Source organism: Dendropsophus ebraccatus, chromosome 9 (assembly GCF_027789765.1).
Source record: "Dendropsophus ebraccatus isolate aDenEbr1 chromosome 9, aDenEbr1.pat, whole genome shotgun sequence".
NCBI lineage: Eukaryota > Metazoa > Chordata > Amphibia > Anura > Hylidae > Dendropsophus > Dendropsophus ebraccatus.
In genome coordinates, this window is record NC_091462.1 from 40,580,646 (window position 1) to 40,605,418 (window position 24,773).

General features: G+C 40.9%; 1 protein-coding gene across 4 annotated transcripts in view; it reads left to right on the forward strand.

The window, feature by feature from the left end:
* ITPRID2 (ITPR interacting domain containing 2) overlaps positions 1-24,773 on the forward strand; it is a 59,075-nt gene that overhangs the window by 8,230 nt on the left and 26,072 nt on the right. For 3 of the 4 annotated variants that reach the window (XM_069983059.1, XM_069983058.1, XM_069983060.1), the window contains exons 3-9: positions 4,010-4,055; positions 10,710-10,765; positions 12,861-12,917; positions 17,176-17,218; positions 17,314-17,412; positions 18,040-18,248; positions 19,248-19,945. In XM_069983059.1, the coding sequence (XP_069839160.1) occupies positions 4,010-4,055; positions 10,710-10,765; positions 12,861-12,917; positions 17,176-17,218; positions 17,314-17,412; positions 18,040-18,248; positions 19,248-19,945 (1,208 nt within the window). Of the gene's footprint in view, positions 1-4,009; positions 4,056-4,184; positions 4,209-10,709; positions 10,766-12,860; positions 12,918-17,175; positions 17,219-17,313; positions 17,413-18,039; positions 18,249-19,247; positions 19,946-24,773 lie in introns of those variants that run through there. The other variant, XM_069983061.1, reaches the window with a different exon arrangement.

The window sequence follows — 24,773 nt, forward strand, 5'->3', positions numbered from 1 at the left end:
GTACAGGCTAAAGAGTGTGGCACCGTATTGTCTGACTTGTGGCCTTGGCTTGTGTCTGTATGTAGTTTACTTGTACTACTTACATTATGTAGGAATGTCGTAACCTTTTTTTTTCTTTTCCCTTTTTTTTACTTGCCCTGCGGGTATAGTAGCCAGCATTCCACAATATCATAGTCTGCAGACCTGTACATAATAACTCCTACCCAGGGATTTTACTGGTTTACTTTCTCAGCTCACCAGCCAGAGTTACGAGAGGTGAAAGTTTTATTTGCTCGTAGTCTGTACCTTCAATTATGTGTCGCTCATTTGTCGGAAAAGGCAGATAAATCGTATGATAGTAAGGGTTTAGGAAAAGTATAACGTATTATAGCCCAATCCAGATTTTTATACAGAAGCATAAAGGTTCATTTAAAGGGGTTATGCATGGCTAGTAAAACATGGCTGCTTTCTTCCAGAAACAGCACCACTCTTGTCCTCAGTTTGGGTGTGGTTTGCAGCTCAGTTACATTGAAGTGAATATAGCTGAATTGTAATACCACACACACCCTGAGGACAGGGGAGGTACTACTTTTGCAAGAAAGTAGCTGTGCTTTCTCTAATCCTTGATAACCCCTTTTAAGGCTTCATGTAGAGAATCTCAGAACCCATATTACAGAGCCTTTGTATGGAATTGTGCTGTCTACAATGCCATTCTGTGCAAAATGTATGCCAACTTGCTGAAGGCAAAAACAAATATGGATACGTATATGTGGATATAAACAATTCTAGATTTCCATGGCGTATAATCTGCGTAGGGCTCTAATTATAGACACAGACGTCAAATCACAAACTGTGCTAAGTCCACCCTCTAAAGACGTCGTGAACAGGTGAAATGTGATGGGGAAGGAGGCAAATAAATACATTTACTAATGTTCCTACTGCATGCTGTTGTGGCTAGCTGAAGGCAGATTCCAGCGCTACCATTCAGGTTGAGGCACATTCATGATTGACATACATGGTTTATATTATTTTAAGAAGTGTGTATGGCCACAATGCGTTTTTAGGGTTCCCATAGGTAGTACAGTATACCCCTCTATAGTGTGTGTGTGTGATATACTTCTATATTCTATATTCTAAAATTCTATATACTTTGGTCTTTTTTCAATGAAATTCCATTTATAAAGAGTTACTTGAAACCTCATCGTGCCTTTAATAATCTAGGTCAGTAGTATGTGTACGTCTGACCTCCTAGCCATGGGCCAACAAGATTCTTGTGTTACGTTGAGCCTCACCTAGTTCACTAGAACTAGAAGACAGTTGCTCAATAAGGATTGTTGTGTAGGAGGCAAAGTAGCCAACGAATCAAACAGTGGCTGATCTTCCCATCCCTGACTAGGAGGTTAATATTATGCTTATTTACTTTAGGTATTTTTGTTCCATGCAGTTTGATTCCAGGTTCTACAGGTATCGCTCTATGTGTCTATAACACTTGTGTCCTCATTAAAGTGGACATGTAATTACGGCTGCTCTTATTAGACAGAATATTCTCATCTTCTGAAATGTGTTCCTGTCGTACTGGTTTATCTGCTCATTAGCTGACTTTTTGCCTCCCCATGTCTTTATTAGGCAGAAATGTGTTTTTTTTTTTTTTTTTTCTTTTCCCATCTATGTTGTAAGCCTGATATGTTGGCCAATCGGAAGAGACGAATGGGGGAATTTATCAATGGACTCATCAGAAAACTGATATAAAAAGTCACAAGTTTTTGTGCGTAACATAGAATAACATAGAAAAAGGCAGACATGTTTCTGCAAATGATCAGAAATTTGTGAAACGTATTTGCTAAAACCAAAAACAGTTCATAAATTGCCCCCTTAATTCTGCAGATTTGGAAGTCTGTACTGTGGGAAGTGCGCATCATTGGTGTGTAGATAGGGAGGCATAGAATTAAAGCAATCGCTGATCTGAGGGAACATGAATACAGTGTACCCTGGATCAAACCTGGCTAGCAGTGTTCTGCACCACATGTATGTTGGAACAGGGACAGATTTTGTTGTGCCCTAGGTAAACAATGCAAAGTTCTATTTCCATAGATTTGATTAGGTAACAGTGCTGGCCAAGCAGCTCTAAGTACATCCCCATGTATATCCCCTATCATTCTACAGTTTAGGATGCTTCTATATTTATGTATGCTTTTAGATTATTCTAGTATAGTAGTAATTGTACAGTAAGAAGATCTTTTAGCTCTTCTTACTTATCTGTTTTTTTAATAAAAGGACAACTCGGGTGAAAAGCTTTTTCCCAGTAATTGAAACATATTACAAAGTTATATAACTTTGTAATATGCTTCAATCACCTATCTGCCCCCCTTCCCTATCATTTCCCCCCCTCAGTCCCCCACCAGGAAGTGAAGTAAACTCATTCTCACCTGATGACTGTTGACCCCAGGCTTCTCTGTGGCAGCCATTTTGTGACAATGACATCATCAAGAGGGAGGTGGGTCTAACCCCTGTTTGGCTAGCCTCCCTTTGTCAGATGACTCAGGTTGCTCAGCTCTGATTGGCTGAGCAAGCTGTAAGCCATCTTACAGTTCTACAGAGTCAGTTAGACATCACAGGAGACAAAGTGCATCATGGGAAACCCCAAACCAGAAACTGAAAAAATGACACCAACTGGAACTTCAGTTCAGTTTTTTTTTTTAATCAGCGCCAGAGTGGTCCTTTTGAATAGTGTAAATTCCATACTCTGTTCTCCCAAGTGCCTTTCCGCTGTTGTTCTACCTGGAAATTATTGAATGAACTGATTGATACAGATTTCTAATGCTGGCTATACAGTAGTACAAGTGTTGGGACCAGCTTTCTGTCTAGTGTGTTTGATGGCCTTTTGACAGATAATGTCAGGGCACAGGGCCTACTTGTCCCTGCCCCTCCATTGAACACATGTATGCACGCTTGGCTGAGCGTCAAGGTATAAGATTGTGATCAAGAGAGATCAGCTGAATGTTTATGTGGCTATCGGTTATCTAGTATGTATAATGAATTTTATGGAGAGTAAAGTGATTTAGAACAAATAAAATGTTTTATTTTTATTTTTTTGCTTAGGCTGGGTTAACACTGCATTTTACAGTCCGTTAAGCATATCTGTTTTTTTGGTTACTTTTCACTTACACAAATACGTGGTCAACCATGTTTTTGCCTACGCCACAAAAGGGAAAAAAGCATGCGTTTTGATTCTTTTTTTTTTTTTTTTAATAATGGAAGTAAATCGAAAACGTATACATTAAACGGTAAACTCAGTCTTACTCCGGGTTAGGCTTCAAATTTTTAAGATGGGAATATCCATTGAAAAAGTAGCAAAACTAGTGTAATTGTAACTGGCAAGGTTAACACCAATATGCTCATTATGTATCCTGGATAAGTATGTTCACACAACATTATGGGCACATTTTGGTTTATATTACATGAAAAGACAATGCACATCCCAATTCGTTCAATGTTACTCTATGGCAAAAAAAAAATACATAAAAAAAAATAAAATAAAAATAATAATATCCTTGATTCAAGAGTGCTATACAAGGGGTGACCGATAATGGTGATAACAGAATATTACAAAATAAAAAAAAACATATGAATAAGGTAAGGTACATAAGGGTAGAGGAACCTGCCCCCAGAGGCTTACAATCTACGTGTACCTCCGACATATCTTATGTATGCCCCCCGCAGCTCCTACTGTGATGGCTTCGTACCACTCAGTGGTGATGACCTGCTCAGCCAATTACTGACTGAAATAGCTTCTTACCCCACTCTGTAATTGGGTTAGCAGGCCATGACTGCTGTGAGGAAGCCATCTTGGAAGTAGTGGGAGCTGCAGGGAACTGGATAATCTCACAGCAGGAACTCCAGGGCACCAAGGTGTGGAAGTATGTGTTTATTTAATGCTGCCCTCATAATATGTCCAGATAATGTTTTCTTTTAAAAGAATAAAAGTAACAAATTGGGTGTATTTTGTTAAAATGTACTTTTCTTTTTGCAGGTAATATACCTAATGAAAAGATTGCAATATGGTTAAATGACTGTAGGTAAGAATATTATTGTTTTTGTATTTTTTTAAAGAAATATCCTACTTTCTTTCCCTCTTCTAACTTCTCTATCTGATTCAGACTCTTGTATGTCCTCTGACTTCCCTTCTGCTCGTCTGTTGGTGACTGTCGCACTGAACTAGCTGCTTACAGGTAACATTGCATTCAACTGCATGGCGCGTTTGGCAAATGAAAAGTTGGAAAGAGGGTTTATTGCTTCTTTATGTGTACAGTGTGTGCCACTTGTTTTCTACAGTGTTTGTGTTGTTTTTTTTACAATTATCATCTCATAGCAAGCCATGGCGTCAAATACCCTATTACTCAACCATATAACTGTGATGACACTTCTGCAGATTATTTTGTTCTTGTAATTTTTTTTTTTTCATATTCAAGATTTATTAAGATTTACATATACAGGAACATTAAAAGGAAAAAGAATAATGCCATAAAACAAGGAGGGAGGGAGGGAAAAAAGGGGGGGGGGGTACACCAAGGGAAGCATATAAGGGGGACACATATAAGGGGGACACAAAGGCATCCCTTCACAGAAGCCCGAAGGCATACCTACATCAACAGCCCAAAAGTAGCAAAACATAAAGCAACAGCGTCCAATGTCCTTACTCCCTCAGAGGCAATCCCCCGCTATCCACTGGAAAGAAAATAAAACAGAAGGATATTAGTCCTTCGTTGTGGGGGGTCCGAACAAACCGTGAACGGTCATTAGCCCTATCAACTTAAAAAAAAAAAAAAAAAAAAAAAGCAAGGTTCAAGAGTCGCATCAGTCCGGGGCAAGAAGATGTTTATATTCGTCGGTGGTTACGAAATCTAACCACCGGAACCAAGTTTTAGTATGTTTCTTAGATTGGCGGCGCGAATCAGCTACTAGTTCCTCCATTCTACAAATATTGGCAACTTCTGACAGCCAAACATAAAAACCAATAAAGAATACGAATGCAAGACCAATGTATATACAAATATTTGTCTTTTATTAGAATATCACAAAAATTAATTCACTTAAAAATACATAACAGGGGGGCTTGAGCTAATACAAATCCCCATTAAAACGGTGGATTGACTAGGTTCCTGTACATAAAATGCTGTATCAGAAAATACATAACAGTTAATGGAAAGCCTATATATATACATATATACTGGGCACTGGGCTGGTATTACATACAATAAATAAACCTCACAGTGAGTACAAAGAAAGAAAACACCATCCAAAGATAATAGATATTACCCATACATGTCCTTAGTATACGAGTCCACCTCACCATTCACCCGACGCGCGTTTCGCGTGTTGCTTTATCGAGGGTTGCTTCTGACAGCCAACTGCGCATAGTAGGAGGTTGTGTATTTTTCCACAAACAAGGGATAGTTGATCGTGCGGCCATTAAAAGAAAACTTAAGAGAGATTTCGTTAAACGCCTCTCCGGCAGCGGTATGATAGAAAGAAGTAAAGAAGCAGGGTCATGATCCAGACAAATATCCGTCAATTTATGAATAAGATCAATTACCTTACTCCAGAAATTGTAAATCGGCGGGCATTTCCACCAAATGTGAGTGAGTGACCCTCTCTCCACACCACATCTCCAACATATCTCGGAGGTTGATGGATACATTTTATGCAATACAGTCGGCACCCGATACCATGTTCTTGTAATTTTTTTGTTTAAAATCAAAAAAGTTGTATTTAGTGTTAAAGAATGTTAAAATAAATGTTACCTATCAGTAGACGTCCTGGTTTAACTTTTCCTTTCAAGTGGCATGAGGACTTCCATAACATCTAGCAGATGGAGTATATAGACATACTATCCTGCTATAGAGGAAGGCATAGGGATGATAACTAGCTCATTCGCACTGCTGGGACAATCATCAATTCTAATAATGGGCAACAATTGTCCATTAAATGGAGTGGCAGCGCTTCATTCTTCCTTTATGGTGATTCTGAACATTGCCGAGCTCAGAAACCTTTAGCGACCACGTTTGCTGCCCACGCCATTTCTTCAGGAGCCATTTGGGATTCCCAACTGTTGGACCCAAACAGATGATCATGTGAATAAGGGATAGCTTTGCATCTTGGGATAACCGTTTTAAAGGCTATGGGCATAGTGCTGATAGTGGCTTAATTGCACATTACATATATTAACAAGATTTTCATAAAAACAATACTCCTTGGCACTGGCAACCTGGCACTGTGTCGCTTCAGTTTACCGGAAACCGATACAGATGTGAACAAAGCCTAAGTACTTGCTCCTAGTTAGAGATGAGCAAATCTACAATGGGATTGAAGCGAATCGCTTCGATCCTATCTGCATTCTGCTCGTAAAGCTGCAGGACTTTGAAGTCTGCTCCTCCCCGGATGCTGGGAAAAGATGAATCTGGTCCTGGGGAAACTGGGAGAAGTGTCCCAGTACTGGATCCATCTTTTCCCAGCACCCTGAGAGGAGAAGACTTGCCTGCAGCCTTATGAGCAGAATGCAGATAGGAACGAAGCGCTTCGCTTGGTTCCTACTGTAGATTCACTCATCTAGTATATTAATAAAAGTTGCACGTATTACCACCAGGTGGCGCTCTATTGTAAAAGTCATGCTGCAGTCTGTTGCGGCCAATGAGGCATAACATTCCAAAACCTTCCAGATTCCTGTATGGAGTCTCTGAAGCCATGTTTACATGCATCGTTTTCCCAATGCAGATTGTACATGCCAGGAAGCCAACAAGATAGATGTACAAAGAAAAAGATTAAATCCTTTTTGGCATTTCTCTTCCTTCTATGGGTTTCTGCGTTTTGACTTCTATCGACTTAGCTCACATAATTGAATCTGACTTAACTTGCAGTATTGTGATTTCCTATTGAAGGAGCTCTATGAACATTTACTAAGATGGCTTCTTTAAAAAAAAAACAACAATAATAAAAAAAATTCTTCCAATCCAGAATTTGAACACGTGCGGCTTTAGCAGCGCAGTAGTGGCGTGGCTTTGGTACAAGAACAACATTAAGCAGGAAACATATTTATAAAGCCTAAATCCAGGGGCCGGAGTTATTTGGTGCTTGTGGCTGCAGTAAACAACTTGCCTGGCCTCAGCTACTTCCTGCAGATCTGCATGGCTTTTATAGGGACCGTCCGAGTGGAAATATTGGTGTGTGATCAGAGAAGGGGCAGACATTCATGTTTATGTGTACACAGAGCAGGGAAAGAAAGCTTCTTAGACTTCTTGTCACCTCGTCGTTCTGGGCATGAAGCAGATGATTGTTGTGGTCAGTCTCAGCTAGCTGAAGCCTGATCTCGCCTGCAGGGATTCATTCAATGTAAATCTGCTTCCATGGTTTAGTTACAAGCAGTGGACAGGAAAGTGAACAGCAGGGAATTATCTTTATGCCCTTGTATTGTGAGCTCAGTTCTCAGGCCATTGACAAGGCATTTTATTTCCTAAGGAAGTGACATTGTGTTTTTCCTGTAGCTGGTGGTCGTCAGTGTGGAAGATGCCAGCATAGAATTTAATATATGCCGTAAAACTCAGGACTAGGAGCCAGCAACAACAGCATGTATAGGGCTGGGTCTACAAAGACTACTTTAGGAGTAAACACACTGAAGGAAAATGTCTTTTTAGTAGCTATTTAACACAGAGCTCAAAAGCTGTCAGTTATACAGGAAGTGTATTAGAAAATTGTATAACCTTTTTATTATGCAAAGCATGTCCTTTTATTTTCAGTCTGAGTACCCAAGTGTTGAAAATGCACCACACTGTCACATTGTGTCTTTCCAAAAGTAGTAGTCATAAATCTTCCACCCACACCTCAATGGAACTTATACTAGTTAAACCCCCCCCCAACCCCCCTCTCCTATCCACACAGGGCTCCTTGCCTGAGAGTGGTCACAGGAGTATGCGACTTAGGGTACCCACACACATTTAATGCCTAAGAATTGTCTCTTTCGATTCCTCCTTCGCATGAGCTCAGCCATTTGTTTGTGTCCTTTGTATGGGGAGGACTGTAAGCAGCTGGCAGCATACCTTAGAGATTGAACCGGTCAGCCGCCCCATCCTTCTTAAATGAAGGTTATTTTACTTATTTATTTTTAACATGTAGCGGGCCTTTTATGAAGAAAGGGTGGAGCATTTTCAGTTTCTACTTGTTGAATCCTTTGCTCTTGAAAGATTAAGGGGACTATTACATGAAGCGACTCGTTCACCCAATAACACGGAACAATGATTATTATTGCGTTCATCCTGCCGTCGCCATTGCGTTTGCAGCTACTGTGAACGACCGAACAACGTCTTATTACATGGGAAACTATCATTTGCAAACTATCAACGATAAAAATAGGTCCAAATTCTATTAAACAACCAATGATTTCTCGTTGGTCGTTTAATCGTTGTCTGCTATTACACTAAACGATTATCGTTTAAATCCGAACGATTTAACGATTTTTAGAACCATAATCATTCCGTGTAATACCACCCTTAGGGAGTAAATAAGATCGAGATGTCTCGCCAAGCCTACATGTTTTTTATGGGGACTCGATAGTAAGCCACTGTCAGACAGATGATTCATTTGTATTGGGAGGGCAGGACACATTGTGGTCATTTAAGGCTGTGTTTTTTTTTTTATATTTTGAGTTGACAGGTATGTATTTTGTTGCAGCATGCTACCCCCTTCACTGTTATTTGTTTGGGCTTCTTCTCCAATAATCAGTATTACCAGTCTATACTGTTAGATGAAATATCACCATACATATTACCACCATACTGTTACTGTATACTGAGACCAATAATACCAGTATACAAGGGGAAATATTACCGCCACATCACAACCATTACCACCATATCGCTACTGACCAAATCCAGTATACTAAGACCAATAAAACACAGTACCAGATAACTAGTAACAAATAATACCACCACATACTGACTAACACTACCGCATACTGACTTACACCACCACATACTAACACCACCGCCGCTACTGAATAAGATCCACTTTACAAAGATTAATATCGCCCCATCCAGTCATATAGAGGCAGACCCAGCTCTACACAGGTTCTGTACACCATATACATTACAGTGCAGTTATATCAAGTGACTCACAGGAGACGTCTTCTCTGATAAGTCATTTTCATTATCCTCTCCATCTGTCCTGGGCAGTTATAAGAACTTCTCTGAGCCACGAATACTAAGAATCTGCCAGACAGAAATATTAGGCTCCTCACCCTGGCACTATCCTCATCTCTCTACAAACTGCACATCTGTAATGGCCCCTTTACGCCCTCCTTTAGTGGGTAGAATGACTCTGTGACCCTCCCTTATAGTATATGCCCCCCTCTGTGTAGCCTCCTTATAGATGGCCCATATGTGTAGTCCACTATAGTAGATGCCCCCCTCTATGCATAACCTATTATATACGCCTCCTTGTGTAGTCCCTCCTTATAGATGGCCCTCTTGTGTTGTCCCCGTTATACATGCCCACGTATAGATGGCCCCCTATGTTGTTCGCCTTATAGATGGGCCCCCCTGTGTTGTCCCCCTTTATAGATGCCCCCCCATGTTGTCCCCTTATAGATGCACCCCCCCTCATGTTGTCCCCTTATAGATGCCCCCCATCTTCCCTCTGTGCAAAGCAGATTTAAAAAAAAAATAAAAACTCGCCTAACAACACGCTCGAGCCCCTGTTATCCTGAGTGTTGGACTGGCCCTGGCTGATCCACAGCTGCCTGGGGGTGTCCCGTCCTATCCCCGGGCAGAATATCTAACAAGCGCTCCCTGTGCCAGAAGTCACACCCACAGGCGCACAGTAAGTTCTCTGAAGCCGGGGGCCAGTAGGAGCCTGCCTCTTGTGGAGGGGGCCCCTTCATAGCGTCACTGGTCTTCAGTGATGGCCAGAAATTGTATTTATGCTGCTGGGGCTCACAATTTACCTTTGCTATTCTTCACCCATAAGAGCCAACTGACCTATTAATGTGGTTCTGGTGTGTTGGAGGAAACCAAAGTACATTAGCAAGTCCCAGCCAAACACTGGGAGAACATAAAATTTCCATGGAATTGTTGCTTTTAGTCACATTCACACTCAGTAGCCCAGTATCAATAGGCATCAATGCTAAGCACTGAACAAAGGTGCTGCCTAATCTTCTGCTCCCTGGGAGTACTCACCTGAACTGTTCCACAGCTTGTTTAGGGTGGACTGATTGTGCTATGGAATCAGCTTTAAATTGTGCACCATCTCCCATGAAATCTGTTATATGAGGTTTTAAGGTATATTTTTGGGCAGATTTTACCACGCAGTTCACGCATTGCTGTGGATTAAATCTGGACTTCAAATCTAGGGGCTATCTTGCATGCAGAAAACCATACAGTGTATGAAACTAATTGTAGGGCCGTGTATTTTGCATCCCATCTTTTTTTTTTTTTTTTTTTTGCAGACAGTAGTAAGGAGTTAAGTCATAAAGCTGAAATGTACAAGTTTGTTCTAGCAATGCATTGTGTGTATGTACTGTTGGTGCTGTAGAGTTCTTTCCTCTGCTCCTATCTTGACTTGCTGTGAGAAGATGATTGGTCTCCTACCCTTTATCATATGTTTTCTGTGTAACGAAGGAAGGATATGAAACAATTATCAGGGCTATGAGACATACTAAGTTGGGTAATCTTGTGGTTTTTCAGAACACCACTGGGAGCGTCCCTAGATGAGCAGAGCGCCCCGCCAGGCTTTCCTAAGGGTAAGTGATCACTCAGTGAATTGCTCGCTGTGTTTACTCACATGCCAATTAATTGTGACTATTTGTTCTGTCTTATGCAAACGTGCAGCAGGGTTATATCATTGGGCTTGTGTTGTGCCCTAGAGCAGGTGTGGACTATCTCACGTCTGAAGTGTAACAGGTCTTTTTAAAGACCACACTTGTATGCATAAATATATCCATAAAGACAAAGGGAGTATCTAAGATCTGAATTTCGGTTCTCTTTTAATATTTGGTATTACTCTTTATATATGATATCACATGTACCACCGATATATAAATGTATGATTGATGGAAGTCTGACCCCATTTTTATAACTGGGCCCTCAAATCTTTCACCTTTTTAAATGCGCACTGCAGCTCCATTCACTGTCTTAGTAGTCTGTTAGCGTCAGGAGTCCTAGAGGGACTGCCCCTCCATTAATATGGGAGAAGGAAGACCCCTGTTCTTGAATCTGGTAAGGATCCCAGTTGACATACACTTGTCCCCTATCCTATGAGTAGGTGATAAAAGTTAGTGGAAGGGCAACCAATTCAATGGGTCTTTACTTGTATTAATATTTCTCTCTTAAAATCCTATTCACTACATTGTACCCATTCAACCCCTCAGTAAAATTGTAGAATAGGTGAACCAAGTGGTCATTTTCTTCTGACAATCTGTTACCCAGCCTGTAAAAAAGTACTAAAAACACTATCTCCAGAGGCCGTCACTATTAGATCGGCAGGGTTCACACTCTTAACACCTTTGCTGATCAGCTGTTTGTCGGGGCCTGTGAACTTTGCAGCCTCTATATTGTATAACGTTGCCAACCCTTGCATCATTGTACTATGTGTAGTGGTGGTGCAAGGAACCGCATTCAAGTGAACAGTGAAATGCAGCAGTACCTTGCACTGCCCATACTAATAGTGCGGCGATACAAGAATGAGTGCAGTTAAAGCGACTCTGTACCAACAATCTGACCCCCCCCCCCCCCAAACCACTTGTACCTTCGGATAGCTGTTTTAAATCCAAGATCTGTCCTGGGGTCCATTCGGCAGGTGATGCTGTTATTGTCCGAAAAAGCAACTTTTAAACTTGCAGCCCTGTGTCAAATTGGCGTGGCGGAGTGTGTCTATTCCCTAACCTCACACCGCCTCTCCGTCCCTCCTCCCCACCCTCTTCACCATTAGGGATGCCTCTGGCAGAATTTCTTCTCTTCCTCACTTGTCTGAACACTGCACAGGTGCCTTAATGATGAACACATGTGCATTGCTCAGACAGGTGATGAATAGTAGAAAACCTGCCCAGGGCTTTCCTAATGATGATGAGGGCGGGGAGGAGGGACAGAGGGGTTGTGCCAGCCTAATGCACAGACACACTCGGCCATGCCAATTTGACACAGGGCTGCAAGTTTAAAAGTTTTTTAGGACAATAAGTGCATCACCTGCTGAACGGACCCGAGGACAGATCTTGGATTAAAAGCAGCTATCCGAAGGTACAAGCGGTTTAGGGGGGGTCAGATTGTGGGCACAGAGTCACTATAACATTACATTTGCTGCAATGTCTGCACAAGCACCACAGCCCCTTCAAACAGCCAATTGTCCTGGGCTCACTATAGTCAGACCCCACCCATCTACCTTTTACAGGCTGGGTAAACCCTTTATACTCTGTAGCAGCAGAAAGTGGCATTCAATCATAAATGTAGCCCTCTGTTTATGAGATTATTTTAGTCAGCTAGAATTACCAGAGGAGGCCGTTCACACATATACCACCTCCCATGTGGGATCCATATGCAGTAAGGGGGCATTAAGCAGGGGTTGTCTTATCTTGTATCATCTGACTGTATCAAAAGAAGTAACTTACATGAGCAGTAATTCCCCCCCATATCTCTGTCTTCCCTGAAGCTTTACAATACGGAAGTGAAACATGTTGCATTAGCATTTGTTGTTTTTTTTTTTTTCCTCCTCCTGGTCTTGTTTGAGCTGTGCTTAGTTTAGCTGAACACTGACCTTCAGTACGCTGCAGGCATCAGATATGGTAACAAGAAAACATGTGGCACTCCTGACTTGAGCGGTCATTTCTTTTTTCTCTCTCCTAGGAATGATTTTAAAAAATGGCAGCAGTTTTGAAGATGACTTGTCCCTTGGAGCAGAAGGTCAGTACCTGTGTACCTAAATAGTACCATCCGCTAATGGGGGGGCTTTTGGCTGCACAAGGCATCTGTCTTTTTGTGGGATATCTGCAGACTGCATTTCAATTTATATTGGATTTAGACACCAAATAGAAGCAGATACCTGTAAAAACTACTGTTGGAACCATCTTTCATAAGAAGTAAGACTTTATATACTTTTTAGATATTATAGGCTGTTATATATACCAGCTGGTATACATATGGGACCCTCTTGTTCCCAACTACTTTGCTCCAAGTCAGACATAGCATGTCAGTGTAAATCCCCCTTTTAGCAGGTTTTGTATGTATCGGAATAATCTTCCAGGGCGTAATATTATTACACTGTACAGAACACTACGCTGTGGTGTCAGGTAATAGATTTAATAAACCTTTACAGTATAAAATCCTCCTGTATGGGCATGCCAGCCATGTTCACCAGCAAAATAATTTAGTCTTATGTAATCCGGATATAGAGTGCGGCAGTTTTCTCAGCTACAGACGGGATTGTTCTTATATTTGAGCGAAAACCCCATTTATGGTAAACTTCACTGTGTTATATGTATTCTAGACACCTTTATATGCTAATACCTTAATATATAAGGCCTGAAAGTGAGAGAAGTGCAGAACAATGTATCCTGTAACTATACAGACTTTTACAATAAGAGAGTGATTTTAGAATTGCACTTGCCTTGTAAACCTGCCCGAGTGGCAAGTATATAAAGAGGTGATACACTAACGTGTCACACAGTTTTACAAGCTTTCCGACCAAACCAGCGCTGACTTTCACACTAATGTACTCTTAAAGACTGATTGTCTGCGGCTGCAAGTTGTGGCAAGCTCCGATACAGCGAGGAGATAGATGTAGAGCGGGGAGGAAAGTCTTCCAGAGCTTTAGTTTGTTGTAATGGTTGTTGTTTAGTTTGTGTATTAGCACAAGAACCAGATCTGTCAATTTGTTCCTTTGTGTTCGGCATTAACTTCCTAGCAACCTCGCTGGTTCCACACTATTTACCCTGATCCTGTGTGTAAAGATTTAAGGTCTCTGGTTGTCATATTAATGTGCAGTTTATGTCCTATATAGACTATTGGCATAGAGAAGCACTCGCAAACATTGGGTATAAATTCACCAAGAGATCATTGATTTAATATGAAGGCTAAAGAACGGCTAGAATTTGCCACCTAGGATACTACTGCCCACCCACTTCTTATATAGTGTTTGACTATTCGTTTCTCCTGAGACAGCTCAGTTTATTTTAAATATTGAAGTTGCCGCTTGCAGATGAAACCACTCCCTCCTGCAGTGACCTATAGCTGTATGATCTGGCAGGTACATGGCACTGATAGCTGCTGCACATCTAGTTTTATCTGCTTACAACCACGATAATTTTAGACCGTGGCTTTTAAGTTTTTTTTTTTTTTTTTTTTATGTTTTCATGTTTTGTTCAGAATGGTTGCTTAGTTTTTTGTTTTTTTTTTTGTTTCTTGCTGGAAGAGCTGGGTTAGAACATGCTGTTTTATTCTCAACCAGGGTTGCTCGAGGAGCAAAACGGCCTAATGTTGGGATGATTGCCGTACTGCTCTGACAGGCTGGGTTACTTGTAAGCTATGTTCACATAGAAACGTGTTGGGCTCAGAAAATATCTCAAATGTTTTCTTTGTGTTCCATTGAATGAAAAAAACAGAAGTTGGTCCTTATTCACACATCACACAAAGTTGTCTGTGATGCCCATTGATTTCTCATGAGCTAGTCTCGCGATCCATGTTTTCACAGAGGTCTTTGGAACCCCCCCCCCCCACGGAGTGCATAGATTCAGTGTCCATGGAATCTGGGAAAAACACGATTGGTGTCAGCTATGTGATAACTTTATTATATCTAGCATTGAACAATTTTAATGGATCAGCTGAAAAAAAGACACACAGCTTAAAAACCCAATGAAATCATGGACGGTTGTTCACAGATGGACTTTATCCACAAAGCTTAAAAATCACTGGACATGTAATTATGTCCAGTAAAATTTTATGGCTGTTAAAAGTGCAAGGTTTGTTTTTGTTTTTTCTTCCTACCTTTTTCTTTGCTTGTTTACTGATCAGAACGTTTGTTACCTTTTTTTTTTTTTTTTTGCATATTTTTAGGCTGTTTTCATCCCCCCCAAAAAATCTGGTTTGCAATTTGCATAATAGAAATAATTACAAAAACGAGGATAAACGCCTGAACAAACATTTTAAAAAACACAAAGTAAAGGCTCTAAATGGACCAATTGACAGAAAAACAGCTAAAATTAGATGTTTTAAGGCTGAATTTACAGACTAAAAAGATTGTGCGCAGCCTCATAATGCTTTTTAAGCTGTGGATGAAATGCTTGGCCAAAAGCCGCTTTTCCTGTAGATGACAGCTGACAAAGTTTAGGAAGGACAACCCTGTGGTGTGCAGTTGTTTTTTTGGATTGATTTCTGCTTAAATGGGTGGACCTAATTATACAACCCCTGTTTGGCCCCCAGGTTGCCATTTTGGAGTTAGGAAGACTTGATGACAACTTATACAGACTTCATTAAACAAAACAAAAATTAACCTTTCAGTACTTAGTAGCAGATGACTACCCTGCATTAAGTGGTATTCTTCCAATCAGGAAACAGCGCTGCTTTCAAATCCCCATAGTGGGCCTCTCCTGCCCTGGACAGTTAACAACACAGACAGAGATGGCAGCAGAGGGCGCTGGGTACTGGAAGGCGTGGGGTTCTTGTAAATAGAAGTAATTTACAAATCCTGTATAATAGTGTCTTCACACCGCTGTGGATTTGCAGCGAGATCCGCTGCGTATCCAGTCCTATTTATTCCTATAGAGCACATACTCACAGCGGGATTGACATCCCGCTGTGAGTGTGTGCGTTAACCCCCCGCAACCGAGAGCATACATTACCTGCTCACGTGACACGGCTGCATGTGAGGCTCCCGGCTCCGGTCCCGCTCAGCCAATCAGTGCTGCCGTGCACTGATTTGGTTGAGCGGGACTGGAGCCAGGTGCCTGACATGCAGCCGTGTCGCTGAGCAAGTAATGTATGCTCTTGGTGGCGGGGGGTTAACACATTCGGTAGGTGGAAAGGCATCCTAAAACTCTGGCATGATTTGGTTTGAAAACTTTTTTTTTTTTCTGGAATATCCCTTTAAAGTGTACCTGTCTTTATAACTTTCAAAATCTAAATCAACAGTTGATGTGGTATAAAAGCAAGTTTGCAATGTACATTTATTATTATACATTCATTTTTTTGTTATTCTATAAAACAAAGCTGTATTTACCAGAAATCCAGGTCCAGTCTCCTTAAGGCAGATTTTTAGACTTGTGCTGGTTGTAAAAAACAGACTAAACACAGGAGCTCTGCTCAATATGTCCATCAATCACATGACTGCCTTCTATCTGTGAGCACTCACATGGCCTGGGAAACACCGGACTTCCTGTTTTCTGCCTTTTTTTTTTTTCTCAGAATCTGAAAACAGGACGTGCTGTGCTTTCCATGATAACTAAAAAAAAAAAATAATGAATTTAAATTGCAAACTTGCTTTATATCACATCTACTGTTGATTTAGATTTTGAGTTATGATGACAGGGACACTTTAAGGTTTTGCGGATAAATGAGTTGATTTTCATAGACTGAGCAATATGGAATTTGGATAGTTGTCTTGTAGTGAAAGTTATTATGCAAACACGCAGAAAAAAACTCATAACTGGGTCAGAGTTTCATAAAAGTGATATGTGCAGCATAAGTAAATACGTATATTATTATTGTTATTATTGTTATTATTATTGTTAGTTACAGCCCAACACAAGTTCATCCTCTAACTCCGTTTATAGTTTGTCATGGGGTGATTTACATATACAGTGCCGATGGAAAGTGCACTTGTATTGACACGTAGAAGTCATCCCCGGTGTGATGAAGTAGATGAATGCGTTTACACCGTGTATCATCCCGTAAAAGGAATTCTCTGTTTGTTAAATCAATTACAGGATTTATTCCCGAAACAAAAAGTGACTTTTGGGAGACTTAAGGCTCGTCCAATGAATAAGGCAGCTGCCGCTAATTGTTTAAAATCTGTAAAGGAATTTTAGAAGTGACATGTACCTGCAGATCTGACAGGTCTGGCATTTAGAAAGGATTCTGTGATAGGAGCCTCTGCCAGCAGAGACTTAAGTTGTATGTCTCTATAGTAACTAAAGCATGACTAACTTCTCCTGTCTATTGTTTCTAGCTAATCATCTCCATCAAAGGTTCCTGCCGATGGAGCCCACCTTGTAAGTAACGTTTTGTGATGCTCCCACTTCATCCTTTTATTCTCAGAACTGATATCATTATCAATTGTTCACGCTCGTGTCTCTCTGCTTTAAAGCAATGGCATGCTGGCAAAAGATCGTCGACTCCAGTTTCACCAGAAAGGGAGAAGCATGAACTCCACTGGATCTGGAAAAAGCAGCGCAACTGTCTCAAGGTAGGTGTTGTTCCCCATACTCATGGTGGAAATCTAATTTTCATTTGTTTTCCTTTCTGGGGTTATATTAAGGATAAAGTGGGATCTTGTGGGACCTGACTAAACCCAAAATAATAGGTTCATAAAAAGAATATGTGAACTTGTCCTTAACGTTGCTTTTGATCCTAAATACTTACCTCAGTCTTTCATCTTGGCTACTGTTTCCCTGACATGTATGGATGGTGGAAGCTCTCTCTACTTGGCATTGGCTTTTTATTGCAATCCTCTATAAACTCTCTAAACTCTTTGTGGCAATTGCTTAAGGCATGTTTTGCCAGTTTGCAACTCTATGCCATAGGTGATATAAACCAAACAACATAAAATGCTTTTAAAAACATTGTGCTAAATCATCATACGTCATGTGACAATTTGATAATTTTCAAGCTGTGGAACTGGCAAGCTTGAAAAATCTGTCATAAATTCCCTTTATCCAATATATATATTATAATTTTAGATAATTTCTGTTTTATTTATTTTTAGGATTATTTTATGTTGCACCAGCTTATTCTGCTTATCGCCCGGCAAACCTATTAACATTCTCAAAATTTATCATTGATTATTTATTTTGTTTTTTTTTGTGTTCTTTAGTGTTTCAGAACTTTTAGACCTTTATGAAGAAGATCCTGAAGAAATCCTTTACAATCTTGGGTTCGGGAGAGATGAACCAGACATCGCTTCAAAAATACCATCCAGGTTTTTCAGCAACTCCTCTCTTGCCCACGGGATTGATATCAAAGTATTTTTAAATGCCCAAATGCAACGGTTAGAGTTGGAAAATCCAAACTTTGCCTTAACAAGTGAGTGTCCTAAAGTTGTTGTGTGTCTGGACAAAGCTGCTTTCTTTATTTCAGGTTTATTTTTGTAACTAAACCTCTAGACAAGGTCTCAGGTAAGCTTGCAAGTACTGTGTGCGTGCACAAATGATGCCTCTAGTCATTGAATAGACCATTGTTAGAACTTAAAATTCCAGGCCTTCTTGGCATCAGCCACATGCTGGTTGGAGTGTAGTAGAATACTTTACTAGAGTCTTTGCCAAAGCTCAGTCTCTTGTTAATTGAATCTTAAACATTTTGTTATTCCTGCTGCACATTTTAGGCCTCTTTTTATACAGTCGATTTTCCCCCTTTTTGGCCAGTGGGGGGGATGAGACATGAATTTCTTGCATTCAGGCATTTTGGACATAGGCTGGAAAAAATGACGCAGAAATTTTAAATATTAAAATTTGTGTACTGAAAACTTTAAAGTGGTAGATCTGTTATGTAAAAACGCACAAACCGACATTCTCGTGCAGAGATTGGCTGACACATGTAGCCAACAATTTCACCTTTAAACTTACAATAACCTTAAGGCACCGGAAAACTGCCAAACAAATGATGGCTATCTCACAAGACCCCTTCATATACATGCATGTTTTGCTCTGGTGAGCGTTCATGTGTTTTGAATGAAGAAAGAGTGAGTTAAGCTACTGTCACACTCGCCTGATGGTGGTTTGTCTCTCCAAAAACAAAAGGATTGCACAGTTATAATCCAACATGTTGATCCTTTTTTCCCCATGACATTTGGTGGGGGATAGACAAGAGGCCCACATTTACAGTAGACAGCTGGTCCCACCAAAATCGACAAATTCAGTCAACTTTCTCTAAATTCTGGTATATTTTAAAGAATCTCACACTGTCAGCCTGTATACTGCTGTTAGTATTGTAGAAAAAGAAAAGGAAAATTGACCTTTTTTTATGTAAAATATTTTGCCTGAATTAAGATGAATGCTTATTTTCTATGACTTTTTCTCCAACCAGGCCGTTTTCGCCAGATTAAAGTCCTCACTGATGTAGCAAATGCTTTCTCATCTTTATACTCTCAAGTTTCTGGAACTCCACTCCAACAGATCGGCAGCTCTAAATCTTTCTCTGCTGCCACCACTACTACTACTACTGTTGAAAACAACAAACCAGCACCTCTTGTCAGGTCTTCTAGCCAGACCGCAGCACGTCTTATGGAGACACTATCCAAACTTAATTTATGTGGGTCGCGTTCCTTAGGAGAAACAGGCAACACTTCTCTGTCTGTGGAAGACAAAGGACCAAGTCAAAATGGTCATGACGAGGAATCCACCAAGAATGATCAGAAAATACTGAAACCCTTCAAAAAGACGTCTCCACCTCTTGCCACAGTTAAAGAGGAGGCGCACAGTGCTTCAGTCGCAGACACCAGTTGTCATAATGCCCATCCAAAACAAAATGGCGTTTTAGCGCATTTACCTAATTCCAGCATAAATGGAAAAGAAGAAACTTCAGCAAACCTAGAGGAATGTGATACTTGTATTGTGGCCTCTCCTAGTAATAAGGATTTAAGTGTATCTACTGATCAGGATTGTGAACACTACCTACCAGAAAGAAACCCATCCACCTCTACACCAGAGAGGGGAGAGTATGTGGCGAACCCTTCCATATTAAGTCTTATGAAGCAAGATAAAGAGTCTTTTGAGCTGGAAGAGGTATGTATTAAACTTTGGCATACTAGTATTGTCTACTTTGTCAGCTCCATACTTTTGGTGAGCTTCTATGTACTATGTGACTGCAAAATACAGGCCCTTTGACCCCTTTGTGGCCTGGTGAAGTGGCTGTTTTCTTGTGATAACAGGTTGGGAATGGAGAGTTGACTGTGCATGTCCGTATTCTCTACAGTCACGTATACAGCTGAGCACACATGCTTAAGAAGCGAATAGAGATGGACGTGTATATATGGAGCCCCCTCTTCAATAATTTATTTCTTGCATGGATAAGTAGTTTGCAGCTGCTTTACCATGCTTGTTGTGGACTCTGCTGTCTAGAGATGAGACCCACCTTTTGTCAGACATTTATGGAATTTCCTCTGGATGTGATCTAAAAGTATACATTTTAAAGTGGTTTTCCTATGAAAACAAAGTTCTCAACATTTGATTTTATTACTGTCGAGCCAATCTAATTGTGACAGCATATGTATAATAATTCTAGTGATGGATATGTCCATCTTGTACATTTTTTATTTTTATTTTTTAACTCTTGGATCTTCATAGTGGTTGGAAAAAAGTGTGAACGATCCTTGGGTCGAATGCTTTAAGTCTCCTTGTGGTGGCTAATGATTAACACGTGTATCAGTCATGGAAACTGGAAAACCAGTGAGGCAAAGGTGGAATGGCTGAGATGACAGCGCAGTATCTTCTGTGTAGATAAGGATATTGCTTGAACAATTCTTATTAAGGACTGAGTACATATATATTTTTAAGTTGTGTGTGTTTTAGGATTCTATTCTTATCACCGATGTTTTAATGCATATCTTACAGATTAAGGCTATATTCACACGACCATGGCCCGCACTATGAATGTGCATCTGTAGTGCTCTGTGCTTCACAGAGCTTTACATTCAACTTTATTATAGCGATCTGGGCCGCAAAAGTGCGATATACATTACATGTCCTTTTCTTTTGCAGCACGAATCGCGGTCTTGTGTGAACGGGGCCATTGAATAGCATTGGTCGTATGTTCTCTCCGCAATCACAGTTAGAACAATGGATGTGTGAATGTACCCTTAGGCGTATCAGTATTTCCAGCAGCTGACAGTAATATGTAATGTAAAGTCTTGACAACACTGCTGACAGTGATTGGCATGTGTGGTGGTCCCATGTCAAGACAATATGATATTGCTGGAGCTGTGTGAGCAGATACCCCCAGGCAAGCATTCACTGCTGATCTACATCGGATCTGCGGCATAACCTTTACTGGTGCTTGAATTAATATTGCCTTAATCTATGCAGGATTATCACCGAGGTCAGAGAGTTTATTTTGATCCGATTTTCTTAGGGAAGGCACATGGTTAAACCCAGTATGTGGGTGGAAGTGACATCCTTGTGGGTATGAATTGCTTATCGCTCGCTGCCACCCACGTGTCCCCCTCCTCCTTAGTTATGGCCATTGTTTTCCCTGTGTCTCGGCTCTTATCTGTTCTTGCCATTACTCCGCCCTTCCTAAAAAAGAACAAGTGAGCCTGTTTCATAATTGTGGTAAGTTTTTTAGCTTCTGTTTTCAGGGCTCTTATCTCTACTTAAACATTAAACACTTGTGTGAAGGGTGCATTGCGTGTATTTAGAGGATCGCTCTATGAAGAGGACAGATGTCTCAATACCCTCTTCAAATCAAGCAAAGAGAGAGAGGGTGCAGTGTACATGGTTGGACCAGGTTGTACTTTCACATGCTGTAAGAAGTAGGCTGACTGGCATAAAATAATGTATTAACCACCACGGGTGGAATATAACAGCTTTCATGCAGTTTCTGGGACTTTAAAGGGGTACTCCGGTGCTGCTAAAAAAAAAAAATCAATTATAAACATAGTTTTTGTACTTACCATCCTCCGGAGTATGTCTCCGTTTGAATTTCCTGCTGTTTGCATGTCCCTGAAGCTCCAGGTGGTGTCTTCATTTTTTCTTTACTTCCTGGTTTGCGTCCTCCCATGATACACTTTGTCTCCTGTGATGTCTAACTGGCTCTGTAAAACTGTTAGATGGCTTACAGCTTGCTCAGCCAATCAGAGCTGAGCAACCTGTGTCATCTGACAAAGGAAGGCTGGCATAACACACCCGCCTCCCTCTTGATGTCATTGTCACAAAATGGCTGCCATAGAGCAACCTGGGGTCAACAGTCATTTAGATAAGAATGAGTTTACTTCACTTTCTGGTGGGGGGTTGAGGGGGGAAAAGATAGGTGATTTAAGCATATTACACAGTTATATAACTTTAATGTGTTTCAATTACTGGGGAAAAGCTTTTAGCTGGAGTACGCCTTTTAATATTGATGCCTTATACTTGGGATACGTCATCAGTATCGGAACAGTTAGGGTTCAACTCCCACCACACACCTCATCAACTGGTTTAAGGAGGTGCAGCGCTCTGGTAAGAGTTTCGGCCTCTTTGTTTGCTAGACACGGTTCCTTTACAATTTGTCTTGCACTGGAGCTTTGTCCCATTCTGCTGGGTGTGAGCTATGTGTAGTACCAGATGGCCGCTGCTGTAGAAGCATTGTGCCCGGCCAAGAAGAGACTGAAGCTCTCACCTGAGCGCCCCATCAATTATCTGATTAGGGAAACACTGGGGCTGTATTCACACTACTGTCAGGCTCCATTTGGTGCTTCCATCATATATTATATTCAAAGAATAGCACATTATGTAGTGATATTCTTCCCATCAATGCATGAGACACCAGTGGATCCCATTACAAGTTAGTTGGTAACATATACAGCACCATCAGTTCTGTTGTTCTGCTGTGTCAGAAAGCTTAAAGGGGTTGTCCAGCAAAAATCTTTTTCTTTCAAATTAACTGGTGTCAGAAAGTTATATAGATTTGTAATTTACTTCTAATAAAAAAAAATCTCAAGTCTTCCCATACTTATCAGCTGCTATATGTCATGCAGGAAATGTTTTATTTTGAGTCTGACACAGTGCTCTCTGCTGACATCTCTGGCCAAGACAGGAACTGTCCAGAGCAGGAGAGGTTTTCCATGGGGATTTATAGAAAACCGAGACAGAGTTCCTGCACGACATATAGCAGCTAATAAGTATGGGAAGACTTGAGATTTTTTAATAAAAGTAAATAACTAATCTATATAACTTTCTCGCACCAGTTGATGTGAAAGAAAAAGATTTTCACTGGACAATAGTGTCAACAGAGCGCTGCTAAGATTGCACCCCCGAAACCCCTTATTATATGTTATACTTTGTGATTTTCAATAAGCCACTTTGCAAATTACCTGTTGGTCCATTTGGACTCAATACGATTTAATGCTGATATCAGTTCCCCCCTTCCCAATTCTCAAGAATTTGCCTATACTGCCTACTGTGTTTTGCCAGTGTTCTGTGTCACATTGGCCTATAGTGCTCACAGGGTAATGCCATACTCGCCCTCCCCCCCCCCCCCCCCCCCCCATACATACACCCTTACATGCTGTCAACCAAAGAGATGTTTTGCTGAAATTTAGCTTTATTTCTGTATAAGGCAGCCAACGCCTTAATAGGAATCTATACATAATCCCCCTCTCTGGAATTGTGGAAAAGCAGCTTTGAAAAAAGAACCTGATCAGTCAGCAGATTCTCCATGTACAGTGCTCTGCAGCGCGCTCCTGTAGCATCTGCATTTATGGGCTTTTGATAAAATGATTTGCAACAATAAGATCTTGGCAGAAATCCCCCCTTTAAACTTGACTTTCCTGCCGGCGATTTCCTGGGCATGTGTTTTCTGATCTGGGGAATGTAGACCTTTTCGGGATATGTAGTAATCGTGTACACACTGGAGGCCGACTACCTGCTGTGTTAATTTAAAACTTTTGTTGCATAATGCAATAAAACAGATGAGAATGGATCTCTACTGTACCTAGATAGGATCACCCTGATTATATGCTTGCGTAAGAAGAGTAAGCAAACAGTGACTGACCTAGAACACCGCCTACGCCGCTGTAGCTAGGAAAAAAATGTTTAAAGGGCAAAGAAAAGCTAACGTACAATAGTGTCTTTATGGATTTGATGCCTTGCCTTTTTTTTTGTTTTTTTTAATTTTGTTTTGTTTATTCTACTATTGTCCTATGGGAAAATAAATTCATATGGTGCAGCTGCTTTCTCCCCTGTAATCGGTCCTGTACAGTCTTCTGCCTACCCCGTGCCTCGGTAACCATGGATAGGGAAACCCAACGAGACCCTAATGCATGTGACCCCCCTGTTGGATGCACAGTGAATGTAAGACTTTTAAGTGTCAGCTGTCAGAGGGGGGAGGAGACAAAATAATCCCAGAGGCCACCCTTGCGGCACAGAGGGTGAGACACAGGATAGCAAAATTTATGAAAAATGTTACATAACCCTCTTTATGTACCCTTCCTTCATTTTCCTTAGTTTTCTGGTGTTATTGGCCACAGTATTAGGGTATGCTCACACTACGTTTACCTCAATTCTTTGGGCAGATGGAGCTTGAGCATATCACTCACTGAGTCAATGGGACAAATGGAACTTCCAGTGGAGTCAACTTCAAGCCGTTGCTTGAAATTTTGAGTGTGTATTCTGTAATTTGAACATACCCTTAGGGTAGCTTCACACGTACCGGATCAGCAGCAAGCTTGCAGCGTAATATCTGCCGCATGTACTGTGAATCTGAATGGGTCCCATACACGAAGCAGATCTGCTGCGTGTATGGGACCTGGCCCCTTTAATGCCTTGCCGCCGCTCGCCCGCAGCTCCAGCCCCAAGCATACATTAATTGCTCGACGTCTCGAATGTGTGTGATGCTTTCGGCTCCCCTCGAGCCAAT